Source organism: Dermacentor silvarum, chromosome 1, assembly GCF_013339745.2.
Source record: "Dermacentor silvarum isolate Dsil-2018 chromosome 1, BIME_Dsil_1.4, whole genome shotgun sequence".
Lineage (NCBI taxonomy): Eukaryota > Metazoa > Arthropoda > Arachnida > Ixodida > Ixodidae > Dermacentor > Dermacentor silvarum.
Genome location: NC_051154.1, coordinates 46,516,333 through 46,530,332, shown reverse-complemented (window position 1 = coordinate 46,530,332; position 14,000 = coordinate 46,516,333). Strand labels below are relative to the sequence as shown.

The 14,000-nt window shown below is 45.1% G+C and overlaps 1 protein-coding gene across 10 annotated transcripts in view; it reads right to left on the bottom strand.

Annotated features, from left to right (window-relative positions):
* LOC119462122 (protein CASC3-like) overlaps positions 1-14,000 on the bottom strand; it is a 103,769-nt gene that overhangs the window by 32,997 nt on the left and 56,772 nt on the right. For 9 of the 10 annotated variants that reach the window (XM_037723470.2, XM_049667490.1, XM_049667498.1 and 6 more), the window contains exon 9: positions 8,107-8,259. In XM_037723470.2, the coding sequence (XP_037579398.1) occupies positions 8,107-8,259 (153 nt within the window). The remainder of the gene's footprint in view (positions 1-8,106; positions 8,260-14,000) is intronic. The other variant, XM_037723482.2, reaches the window with a different exon arrangement.

The window sequence follows — 14,000 nt, the reverse complement described above, 5'->3', positions numbered from 1 at the left end:
GGAGCACAGTATAGGGCAGAAGCCCATCACAAAGCTACTGTGGCAGACTCTGGATATATTGGATCTTAGGCAATCAAGCACTCAAATGTATTAAAGCTTCATCATGAAGAGATTGTTCTTAAAGAATGGCCTTCACAACGTCTCCAGAAGAACCCACTCAAGGTGCTTCTTAGCAGCTTCCACTGTCGAGACAAACCCAGTTTCTACTTTTACAAAGTGACATATTTTTTGTTTTGATTTAACCTGGCAAGTGTGCATCCTATCACAAAAAAGTGACATCCAGTCTGTTGCCAGAAATGCCAGTAGGATGTATGTAAATGGCAAGTTTATGCCCCAAATTAGAATAACCAGAGAAAATACAGTAAAATATATTGCATGTGCCTAAACACATTGCTCACATTACCTGTATAGTGTCAGAATAAAACATATGAAGACATATCTAGGCGGTTGCTGGTGGCACAAGTGTGCAGTCAAAAAACTTTCCATTATATTTTTGTTCTTGCAACTACTGCATAATGGCAGGCAGGCCCCGCAAGTGGCTTATGTGGTGGCTTTTCCAGGTACACTCCCACTTTATTATGATACCTAAACTATTCTTGTTTTATCGTACGGAGTCCAAATTTGTAGGCATGGTGAAACAGACTACTTACGCTGTAGCCTATTTAAGCACCACCTTTTGTCAAGCAGCTTCCCTACATAACACTTGCCGGACCAAAGCTTAAATATGATAGTTTAATTTTTCATCCTCACCTACCTAATTCATTTACCATTCTAGAATTATCTGAAAACTGCACCTTCCGATGATAGCTTGTCTGCCCTTTCAACAAATTTTGCATAATGTCATCAAACTTGTATTGCATATGACACTGCAAGCAACAAAACAGCATTTATCCTCCATGTGCTAGCATAGACATATAGCATACCTGCCAACCTCAAGACTTTCAAATTCGTAAACTTGCGACCAAAGGGGGGGGGGGGGGGGGGGGGGGGGGGGGGGGGCACGGGAATTCTGCGGAGGAGTACGACTTCAAACACACTTGGAAGTACTGATAGTCTAGTATTGAGGAGGCTTCGAGCATGCCATCACACTTCGCAGCTGCTACGGCTACGAAACACCGGAGTGCCGGAGTCGCACTGCGCCTGATACAGCAGCACGTGGCACAAAGAAAAAAGCAAGGCCCACAATACCGGTCATAATCGCGAAAAAAGCCTAGTAAAAGTGACAGGCGAGACGACAAGCCACAGCCTCCAATACAGAAACTTTGCCTGCCGCATCGACCCGAAATCACCGTCCTCTCTGGGGGCACCACTTACGTACAGGTGGGTCTCTATGTTGAGAGTAACGATAACCAGTGACTTTCGGCCGTCGTCAGCTCGTCCAACGACCCGATGACGAAGGCAACGTCACAGAGTGAAAAATGTCCTTACTCTGCAGACAATAAAGGTTACGGCGCACACACCCATCTCTATGCGCCCCTATGTAAGTGGCGCCCCCGCCCACCAGCAACAGTGTGACTTTATTAGAAATTAAAAATTCGCGAATATATCACTTTTTCGTAAAAATTGAGCCAACATTCGTAAAATCGTAACACAGGTCCAAATTCGTACACTTGCGGAAAATTCGGAAGAGTTGACAGGTATGCATATAGTATCAAGTCATTTATCCTATCTACTTCTCAGGACTAAAACGACTTTCCTGTCGACATCACTTTGATAATACATCAGCACCAATTCAGCCCCGCAAATGAAAAACACCTGGTCATGCCCCCGACAACTGGCATACTTATGGCCATTACTAATGTTTTATGTTATGCTCTGCATTGAGACCTTTGAGGTACAAAAAATAAAATTCATAAATTCAGTCAGGTGTGCTTTACTGAAGGTGCCAAGGAATGTGAGAAATTAGGATTGTGCAAATATTTGGTGTTCTTGAATATTCAATCGAATATTATGCTATTTGGTTTGAATTTCAGTATTCAAAAATTTTGAAGTCATGGAAAAAATCGAATATCGATTAAAAAAAAAAAAACACGCATAAGGACAGTTTCAGCAAGCAAGTCACAGTGTCAACAAGCCGGCTCACAGGTAAGGCAAGTCAAAGGCAACTTTGTTTAGTCGCCAACCAATTGCTCAGACAAGTTCCATGATTCTAGCATCCCTGCACAGCACTACTACCTCTTCCACGGAACCAGTGTATTACAGCGACTGAAGTTTCAGATGCCATACAGTGTCTTGCTCAATTTTTTTGACATGATCGTCTCACAAAATGTAAAAAAAATATGCCGGCAGTGAAGGTAGTTCACCTTTTCAGATTGTTCTAACTCTTGCCTTCATTGACGACGTGGTTTTCTTGGCTTTTTGAGAGCCGTACAGTCACTGCGACTAGATCAACTCAGAACCACGCCGCAACTTTTGGTCACCGAAACTTGGTGAAGCAGTGCACATTAGGCCTAACAGCCCAGGCAGTACAACCATGATGAAAATTTGCTGTTGGCCAGCGTAGTGGCGAGTCGCAAACCATCATGAGAAGTTGCTGCTCAGAGTGGATCATCGGCAATTGGGCCAGAGAACATGCACAAAACTACGGTCCGTAGAAACAGCATTGGGTCCGTGGGCAACCAGAAAATAATTGCAATAAGAGTGCCTACCAAGTTCGTCTGTGTGCTTACTGGAAGATGGAAGCAAGAGAAAGGCAGAAGGCGGGGAGGTTAACCAGAATAATGTCCAGTTGGCTACCCTACACCGGGGGAATGGGAAGAGGGAACACAAACATGACTCGGAGAGAGAGGAGCGAAGGAAAGAAGGGAAATGAGCGGTTAGTTCGCTGACGCGTGTGTTAGTGCACTAATAGTCACAGACGTTGTGCTTACTGGACTGAACAAGTTAAGCTCACATGTAAGAAAAAAGCACCAAGCACAGAGCTGAATTTGTACAACGCAGACCAAAGTGTGAGCATAACGACAACGCGCGACACATATTAGACTGTGGCCACAACCATAATAAAATTGAAGTTCACACTGAACAAGAACATAAAGAAAAAAGTCTGCAAACAAATTATCTGTACCACTAGCATTGTAAAAAATGGTAAATAACCTGTGTTTTTGCATTAAAATATCAAAATATAGCAGCACTTTTTATTTGACACTACAGCGGAACTTTGTAATCTTAAACTTCATGTGGACTGGAAAATTACTAGAATAAAATGGAGTTCGAACAAAAGAAAGCCCCTTTGAATGTCGCACTCAATACAGTCGCCGACGATAATTCGAAATCGACCGGGACTGCCTAGTCTAAATATATGGAGACCGAAATACTGAATTTGCCAGAAAATGTCTTCATTCCACAACCCGCCAGAAAAGCTGGTCAACATGCTGCTGCACACATGGCCATGTGCTTGCATATGATCTGGGCAGTCGGTATTTTGACCAGTGTGATGGCTGCTGCAACAGACAGATGAAAGTACGGTCTCCAAATGCACCAAACCTCCATTCCCGACTGCACTCTGACAACCATATGAATGCGAGTTTCTTCGCAACAATCACTGTCCGGCTGTTCCCTCACTTTATTGGATACATCGAGGATAGAGTTAGTGTCATTTGAAGCTGCTTGACGATTGCGACTTGAGACTCGTAATAGATGTTAAAAAAAAAAGTCCCCTAAGACAGTGCCGCAATTTAAAGGGGCCCTGAACCACCCCTCGGGCTTGGTGGAAAAACAGACCGCAGATAGCATATGCTGCTGCGAACATCTCAGCCAAATTTTTCAGTCGTGTGAGGCGCATAGATCTCGCAAGTGGAGCGTGAAGTCACCTTTCCCTCAAACGCTCTCTTTCAACAGAAGCCTGCACCCCACTCTTTTCTGGACGCTTTATTTTGTAATATAGCAGATTCCCAGATGCGGCTGCTATAGGCCAATAGTTGACATCAATCAAGAAGGGCGTTTGCATCAGTGCACTTCTTCCTACTGTTACTGGGTATATTTACTGATGCAGTTTAATAAACAAGCTGAAGTAAGCGAAATTCTGCTTTTGTATTTTGATAATAATTACTTCCGGAAGAAGCCGTATCGTCTGCTTACGCTCAGCCGCAACCACCCGCGTAGGAATTAAACATTGGCCACCCTGCTTATCGTAGTCGGGTCTTGCTAATTTCGACTAGTTTTGAACACTCAACTTGCCTCGAACCAAGAGAAACTTAAGGTCAGACCACACGCAGGCTTGCCAGCAGGCACTCACTTCTGGCCGCTCTTGGTTAGACGCCTTAGCAGACTTCGCTTCGTAATGAGCTATTGATAGTGCTTCAAAATGCCCAAGTTGGATCTGGCTGCTATTCGTCAGTCAAGCTGGTGCAGAACAAAGCCGGTCCACACCATGTAGCACAGCCAGACAGGAGCATATGAACGCGACCGTGCACTCTAACCTTGTCGTGCCCAAAGCAAACACTGCAGTTGCATGTAGCTGCTGTCTGCTACATAGCATAGATACCGCAGCCACCGCAGGGTGCCATGATGAGTCCACTGGCTGATCACACTTCGGCTCACTGAGAACAACCGCGTTTGGCACGTCGTTGGCGCCAAAATCGGAAATAGTGGCATCTACTTGAACATCCAAAATTAAATTTTAATTGTGCGCCACGGTGACTTTCAGTAAGTGGAGTGTTGTGGGCACACCCTGCTCTTCCATAGCCTTCGCAGTGCAAATCATTAGAGAAGGACGGAAGCACCGATAACAGTATGTTTGATTCCCAATATCTCCGCTTCTGCTGCACGCATTGAACTTTCTGCGGCGAAATATTTCTGAAATAGTTTAATTTACCTTCAAGTGCATTTCTTGACTTTTTTAAGTGGTTCAGGACCGCTTTAACATGTAAAGAAACAAACCTGGATGCGTGGAACTCAAGCAACAAACTACAAATACTGTCCTTCACAACTCAGCCTATTTAGCGGGTTCAATTGGCTTGTGCCGTGGGTTGGGTGGAGTCAGTTATGACTAGATCGACTAGGTAAAGCATTACTGCCGTTATTTTCAATTTCGAGGAGGCATTGGTGACTTGTCAATATATTGCTTTTCTGCTCTACTCAGCCAACCTGGCATGTGGTGGCAAATTGGCATGTGGTCGTGAAGGCGGAGTCCAAATTCTGGAGAAGTACACTGTAAGGTTTCCGATATTTCCTCGAAGCTGTCTGAATTATCGGTCAGCTACTACATCGTATCACTGAGGCCTAGTGCCTTACCATGTATTTTTGGAAGCACTGTCTCAGAAATTACGAACCATTAAGTGAGCGCAGAGAATTCAAGCTGGGAATGAAAAGAGAAGAATAACCGCACTGGTGTGCACATCAGCAGCGACCTCTCATGTAAAATGCATATCGAACATGTATCTAGCAATGCTAATCACATGCTTGGTTCCCTTCGCCGTAATTTTTCACTTGCTCCAGTTGCTTTAAACTACTTCTGTATAGAACGGTCGTTCGAACTAAAATGGAATATGTGTCTTCTGTATGGGACCCTAACATAAAGTCATTGATTAATAGTTTAATACCTTAGAATCTGTTCAGAATCATTCGTTTTATTTTGGCTAACTGCTCTCGTACATCTAGTGTCACACTTATGAAAAGAAGCCTAGACCTTCCAGATCTTTCTATGCGGCGCGATCTCTCTAGGCTTTCCACTTTTCGCAAAATATATTACACAAACAAATCACTGAAACAAAGTCTCTTCACTGCTCCAAATTATGTATCATCCTGCATTGATTATCGATCTCAAGTAAGCATTCCAAATTGCAGAAATAACCAGTATTTTTATTCTTTCCTCCCCAAGACCAGCTCAGACTGGAACCACCTGCCCACCTGCATAGTCTCCATTCCTGAACCTGAAGCTTTCAAATTTGTGCTTCTTCATCACCTATGTTAAAAACTCTCCTTATTTTTTATTTGTATAAATATTTACCACTCCTACCTGTAAAGCCTCAATGACCGTAATAGTAACCAAATAAATAAATAAATAAATAAATAAATAAATAAATAAATAAATAAATAAATAAACAGCTTAGAAACATCAATATCTCCTACAGCTGCTAATTACCGCCATATCCTAGTGAACAAAGCACTTTAAACACGGGTTTAAATTTTCTGGGTATAGCCTGTAAAGAAATAGTATAGTGTATCAGCTTTGAAAAACAGACCTGCTAGCAGCCATATGTCGCTATCTTTGAAATCCTTTGTTAGCTTTTGTTTACAACCCCACTCGTTGTTGCTACATGTAACCATGGAGCCGGGGCAGCCGGAGTCTGGTTTACCAGAAACATGATGTTCAAAGGTGAAGCTGACCTTGGATGCAGGCTCAAGCTAAAACATCATGTCACACGTAAAGTTGCATGAAGAAAGGCTGACGGAAACAGGTGTTCAGGAGGACTAAGAATGGAATGCTGCAGTCAACAGTGACTGTGCAAATTTAGGTGACACAGGAGTGGCGAAAGCCCACTGCATGAAGCATGAAAAGACAGCACTAGCATTCTTGTATAGTGCGCACACGTTAAAGGCAGCATGCAGCCGCAGGCATGGTTGTGGGAAGCGGCACGCGTGGGCGCTCTTGCTGCATACGTGGAAAGAGCATCGGAAAGCGCAACGGAATGAGTTGGCTGGTGCAGAGATATAAATTTTGTCACAACGCCAATGCTTAAGGTGACACGCACTGGTCTTTTCTGCCAAAGAAGAGATCAATGCGCCTCACCATACGCCTTCATGCACAGGACAGATAACGGGAGGAGATAACTTCAGCCCACATTTTGGGGTGCAGCCTTTACACGGGTAGGGCCCTTAGGCAACAATATAAGGCAATTGTGTCAAATAAAAATTTAGTTCCAACACATATCTTGCACTTCCAGCATTTTTAAAAGCATGCAATAGCAGAAAAGATAAGGAATTTTAATTTTTCAGGGAGTTTTGTATCCATAAATGTAGGCTCTACGCCTCACCTCTAAGAAATGCTATTACAGATACACAAACAACTATTTCAAGTGCAGTGTACTTGGAAAATGCCCAGGCACTTAAAAGAGTTGTCCAACGAAAATTGTTACAATAAATGAAATAAAAAGAGAACCCCACAACCCCCCAGGTGACCTCACAAAGGTGCTGCACACAGCAACCTGCCAAAAGCCCTCTCTAAAGCACACTTTGCATATGTTAATTTTGAAGCAATGGTACAATCAGAAATGTCTTAAGATATATACAACATGCTTTAAGCATTTTCATTACTAGTCCCGACTTCGTGGCATTATTTAAGCATCTAAGATTGTGCATGCAGTGCCCAAGAGGGTAGGATACTGATATTAGGAGAAATACTACTATTACGGGTAGTGAGAAGTACAAAACTCAGTCCACCCAGTTTAGTGCCTTTGAACACACACTGCAGCTGCACATCTGAATAGTTAAGATCCTTTTAAAGAGACTCGAGACTAATTTTTAGCTTCGTTTTTTTTTTCTTTTTTTTTTTTTTTAATGATGGAAAGCTTACAGCTTAGAATGCCCTAACAGCAAGCCACAATAACAGCAAGCCACAATAAGCAATGCACACATATTTACAGCCAGCCAGCGCCTAAGTGCAGTGACCGTGCAAAATAAATAAAACAAAACATGCTTACCTGAACACATTGTGCTTGCAAGCCAGGGCAGACGACCACAGTCAAGCAGAAATACCCAGCAGGAAATGCATGCTTTAGAAAAGCCAAAGCTACAGCGCACCAGATGCGGTCAAAAGAAAGAGAAGGCGGCCAAAGCAACTGTCACACTTTCATAATGATCCTGGGCTGCCCAGGGCTGCCCGAGACACTGCATATGCCAACACTAGCTGGCTGAAAACAGCACCTTGAATAGTCCTGGGCAGTCCAACACGACAAATTGAAGAGACCCAGAAATAGGTGGAAGGTATCTCAAAGGTGGCCACTACAAGTAGCCACGAATGTGCATACTGTGCAAACCATTCAAGAAACAAACCATGCACATAAAGCAACACTTAAAAATGAACCATACTATGGCATATGCAATCAATGTAGCAAGAGTGGTGCAAATATAGCATGCCATTCAGCTGTCACAACCGGTACAACCCACCTGGACTGTGCCTTGGGAATCTGGGGGAGGCACGATAGGGATAGCTGCTTTGGGCCTTCGAGGAGGGGTGGGCCGCTGCTTGTGCTGCTGGCTTTGAGTGTTGTAATAGATAATGTCCCCGTGGTAGTAAGGCGGCTTCTGGGCTTGCGTCTGCTGCACATTATGTAGGAGCCATCTCAATTATTTGAATCCAGCAAGCCACCAGTACAAACAATGCCTCTCAACAACACAAATTCAGAGAGAACAGGACAGATACACATATAAAGTACCAAAGCACACAAAATTTCAGGTTGCTTCTGAAAGCCTGTGCGGGTAGATTAACCATTATTTCAAAAGAAAACAGACTATTTACTGAATACTCCCCCTGCAGCTTTAAAGTAAAAAAAAAAAAAAAAAAAAAAAAACATTACTTTTATGTAGGCTGCTTTACATCCTGGTAACAGAAGACATGCAAAAGAAAGCAGACACAGATAAAAGTCTTACAGTCGAATCCACCTACAACGAGTGCCGCTAAAACGAAATTTCTGCCACAGCGAAGATTTTACAATTCCCCGTCAGCTGCCGATAGAAAGTAATACAAAAAAAGTCCCTTCATAACGAAGGCGTTCGGTATTTCCGCTTCAACGAACTTTTCGACAATGAAACTGGGACTGAATTGAAATTGGACCTATCGAGTAGTCAAATTAGAAGGCCCTTCCAAAGCTGTGACGATTGTAAGTCGGCTTGAACGAGGTTTTCACGAATGAAATCAAATTCAAAGTACCGATTTAAGCCACTGCAATCCATAGCCACGCGTGGTCATCACGCGCCTGCACGAGATTGCAGGGGATCGCCGCAATCGCTGCCGTTTCCTGTGGTCTTTCTCTGGCCGAAATGGCTACGTCAACGAAGAAGCGTAAATCTCATCTCTCGAGGAGAAGGCACGTATGACTGCCGAGGCAGAAAGCAGAAGAAAAAAAATCTCCCGAAAGGCGAAGCACCAATTGCGTTAGCAGATTAGTAGACAGCTGTACGAACTAAAGATAGTAGTTTACTGGCCGTATAAACTTGTAAACATTCGTTAACTAAATTACTGAGCACGGTGCCACGTGCGCACAGGTATACATGAACACATCTCGCTCGATGACCGCGGAAAGTCGGTGTCAACATGCTGGAGTGAGAGCGTGGCAATTGCAGCGAGCGAATTGACCTCCGTGTTGTCAATCGCTTCACCGCGAACTAAACATCTAAATTACAGCGTACACGACTCTACCGGCACTAGTTGCACTTTACCCACATCGCTCATCGCTTTGAAGATGAGGCCGGCGCGGGTGCTCACTTTGTGCAGTACGCAGATTGCTTTCAAGATAGCGCCCGAGCAGCCGCACCCACAGTCGCTGTTGTCAACAGGATGCTAACGTCTCGTCGCCTGGGGAAAATGACAATCCTCTAGACACACCGACTCCAGCGACTGCTTTGAAAGTAATCGATCCTTTTCACCTCCTCAGAAAAGTTATCAAAACCCACGACAACTGCGATGGCTGTTTTAATGGACTGCGAGACTCGCGTAATGCCTTTGCTTGCCGTGAAGCATAAGAAATCCAGGCTGACCGACTTCTGGAAATGAAACATCTGGTAAGCGCAAGCTTGCCAAGCTTGCAGACTTTGTCATCAATATGCAGTGAAATTGCGATAATTCTAATCGCATCATTGCGACGGAGCATTTGCCGCAAAATGAGTGTTTCGTGATCGGCTGGGCACGTGCGTTGGGCGAGGCGCCTCGACAGCAGCAATGCACGAAAAATGCTGTAACAGCGGCGCGAAATGCATTCTCTCGTGAAGTTGACACTTTTATCGGCTGCCTTCGGTACGCCTCAACATTTGCCCCCCGCCATCGCGAAGATTTCCTGGACGATGGTTTCGGTTTCTTCGCGACTTTACCGTTTTATGTACATACGTATATACATACCAATTTCGCATCAACGAAGTGCATCCACAACGAAATTTTTCGCGTGTCCCGTGAATTTCGTTGTAGCAGGACTCGACTGTACAGGCAAGGGGTACTCAAATAGCGAAATTCCTTAATTGAATTGTATGCAAATATTTGAGAAAAACAACATTCAAATATTGAATCGAATAGTGTTGACTATTTTCTTATGCCTAAACAAAAAGAAATATAAACGTTCAGGGAGTCCGTTCAAGTAAAAAAAGGCTTATTTACATTTTTGATCCACGTAGTGCCATTTACCGGGTGCGCAAGGTATTAGAGGCCACTATTCCTTACCGCCATAGACACCAACAGGCTTATACGTATCTAGGCGTGCGGCTTCTTGTTGGTTGACACCTTATCATTCATACTGTGCAGTGTGTTCAAAGATGGAAGCGTACAGGCTGACACAAGAAATGAAAAGCCCATGCAGTCTTCATAGCCCTGGCCGCACACCACAGCGACTTGGAAATTGCCACCTTTGTGAACATAGCGAAGTCATTCGTTTACAATTGATGTGTTCTTGCGGTGACGTGGCATCTGTAGCAATAAGGAAAAAGCACAGTCAGCGGTCAGATGTCGTCAGAACCCCTTATTTTCTCCGGCGGCTGCAAGTCATATTGAGTGACGACCCAGGAAAGTCAACGAGGGCATTGCAAAAGAGCTCCAAGTCGCAGAGTCGACTGTCAGGCTTGCTGTGCACGAGGACTTGAGGTACCATTCCTATGTCATCAGGAGGGTGCAATTCATGTCCGATAAAACTCGGGAGAATCGTCTGCTTCGGTCCAAGTGCTTGCTAAGCAAGCTGAAAAGACTTGAGGAGCCTGGAATGCACTGGTTTTTTTCAGATGAAAAGAACTTTGACCAAGACCAAAACCGCCGTAACAACAGGTGGCTTTGTGCAAACGCTGATGAGGTGCCTACAGTGATGCACACGAAATGTTAGTCTCTGATGATGTTAGCCATCGTCAGCAACGAGGGTGACGTTATGCCACTACACTTTTTTTGCAGAAGGACTCCACGTATGTGGAGGTGCTTCCCACCGTTGTAAAGTCCTGGGTAGAGACTGTTTCGAAAGAAAGACCTTACCTGCTCTCACTGGACCAGAAAATGACGAGTCTGACTACGCGTCTCAGCGCCTTAGAAACTCACTGCGAAAGTCTGTCTACACTCTGCAGTGATCTAGAGACTAGGAATGGGCGAATATTCGGTACTGTCAAATATTCGTTCGAATAATTCTTATTTGTTATTCGCTTCGATTCGAATTCAGGTATTCGATATTTTCGAATTATTCGGCGCTCCTGAATAGGCAGCCAAAAGCCACGGACGACCGGTACTCATCTCGGAGGCTATGCTTCACGTCATGGCTGCCATACATCAACCATAAATCTCAAAAGCTATACGTATTGCATTAATGCAATACGCAATGCAATACACCAGGGGTTCTCAAGCATGTTCGTTCCAGGGAACCCTGCTAAGCTCCATGAAGTGTCAAGGAACCCCCCCCCCCCCCCCCCGAATTAGCCCAATTAAAATGATGTAACCAAATGTCGAATTATCGAGGGTATCAAGAAAACAATAAACAAATGCTTAACTACGTCAACACACTTTTATTTACTCAATGAATCAGCCAATCCTGTTTATATTTATTTAGCACAAGACCAGTGCGGAAGCTGAAATTCTAGTCATCTCATGACTGATTAGCGCTAGCAGCGGCGAAGGCCTCGCACGCGTACATCCCGATTATTTTTTAGCCAGTCAGCTGCTCGCCAACAAATTGTCCGTACATCGCGATGTAGCCGGTGCTCTTAATCTTCGACAGCTTTGCAGTGAGTCAAAGCAAAACTACTGCTTGCCGCAACCGCTGCGGACGAAACCGCGGCCGCTATCGACGCGATCATGGACGGCGACCTTGCGGTTCAGAAGGCAGGCGGCCGACGCACGCAAAACAAAACTACCGTTCGTTGCAAGACGTGCGCACGAAACCGCGGTCGCTATCGACGCTACCATGGTTGGCGACTACGAAGTTGTGCGGCACGCAGCCGACGCGCGCACCGAGTGAAAACGAAACTACTGTTTGCCGCAGCCGCTGCGGACGAAACTGCAGTGGTTATCGACGCGATCATGGATGGCAACTACGCACTTATGAAGGTGCGCGGCATGCCGCCAACGCGGTGTTACGCGCGGCGATAAATGCAACAATAAAGTCTTTAAGGACACAATTAGGCACGAACCGCTCCGGCGTAGCTGTCAATCACGTGCCGCGCACGATTGCCACTGAGGACCATGGCGATGCGGACTGCGCCGCTTCGTTTCGGTTGGATGCTAGCGCCGTTCTTGCTCTTCTGCGGCGCATATTTGCGAAGCTCCGCGCATTTTTTTTCTTCATTTTTTTTAATTCCTCCAATGTATACATCAGTGCGCACGCAATCGGCACCTACGCTATCTACAAATGGGAGAAATGCGCATGTTGGTAAATTACGGCCTCCGAGATTTAAGTGCGAAAGCTTAGGCGCGCTGCCCATTTTCGGAGGTTGGGTGGCTACAAGCTGCTTGCGAATTTATTGTGCAGTTCGCGCGTTGCCGTTACGCGCTGCGAGGGCTTTTTGACACTCGGGCATGAGTAATGGAGGTTCTGTGGATCGAACGCACCTCGTTTTCGCCGTTTTAGCCGCTTGGTGAGCGCGGGACCACAGAAAATGTATCAGTGGTTCGCGGAACCCCGAGCAGGGGCCTGCGGAACCCACTTTGAGAACCCATGCAATACACCAATGCATTCAACTGCTCAGCTTTGCCACGTGCCACTGCGCTGTGGAATGGTCTTCATGATAATATCGCTGACATTAATGACCCAGTAAACTTCAGACAAAAAAATCAGTACAATATTTGGCTAGTACTTCGCTAAATATTAGTGCCTGTTTTAGTTTTGTTGTTCTTAACTTCATTGTTGTGTATTTATGTAAGCATTTGTGCTAAGATTGTTTGCTTTACTGCATACCGGAAAGCTAATAGCTGTTAGTTCACCTTCCTTTCTTTTTGTTTTTATTTTGCGTTCTTTGTTAATTATTTGATTCTTGCTGTGCTCTTATTTATGTAACCGTATAACATGTTCTTGCTCCACAATAGTTCTTTGTTATCTGTACCGCCCCCCTCACGCAATACTCCTTCTGGAGCCTGTGAGGTATATGAAATAAATAAATAAATAAATAAATAAATAAATAAATAAATAAATAAATAAAGAGCCGGAAATGTGCGACGCAAAAGAGCAGAAACGGTGCTAGCGTACAACCGAAACGAAGCGGCGGAATCCGCATCGCCACAGTCGTCAGCGGAAATCGTACGTGAATGACAGCAATGAGGGAACGCTTCGTGCCTATTTGTGCCCTTTATTGCGTTTACCGCCGCGCATAACAACGCGTTGGCCGCAGGATTTCATAGTCGCCATCCATGATCGCATAGATAGCGACCGCGATTTCGTCTGCAGTTGTTGCAGAGAATGGTAGTTTCTTTCTAACTCGGTGCATGCGTCGGCCGCGTGTCTTTAAGGTACGTACATACTAGCCACCAAAATGCGCGCGACACGCCGCGTGCCAGCACCTTGCCGTGAAGTCCACTGTGGCAATCGCGTCTCGCCGCGCGGCAGCGCGATATGATTTCGTGCACTTTCGGAACGCGGAATCACCGTGAGAGTAAAGGGTGCGATCGGACAGCTTCCAGAAATCTCTCTATAGAACCGCGAGAGACGACGATCGTCGATTGATAACCCGGCATGGAGCGGCGGAAGTCCGGTTGCCATGGCTCTGTGATGTCACCCTCGTCGCTCCTTGATTGGTTCTTCATCTCGCGGCACGCGGCACTTGCCGCAGAAATTGGGAGCGACTTTACAATTGCTAGTGGGGGCACTGCGAATCACGTGACTTCCGCTTAA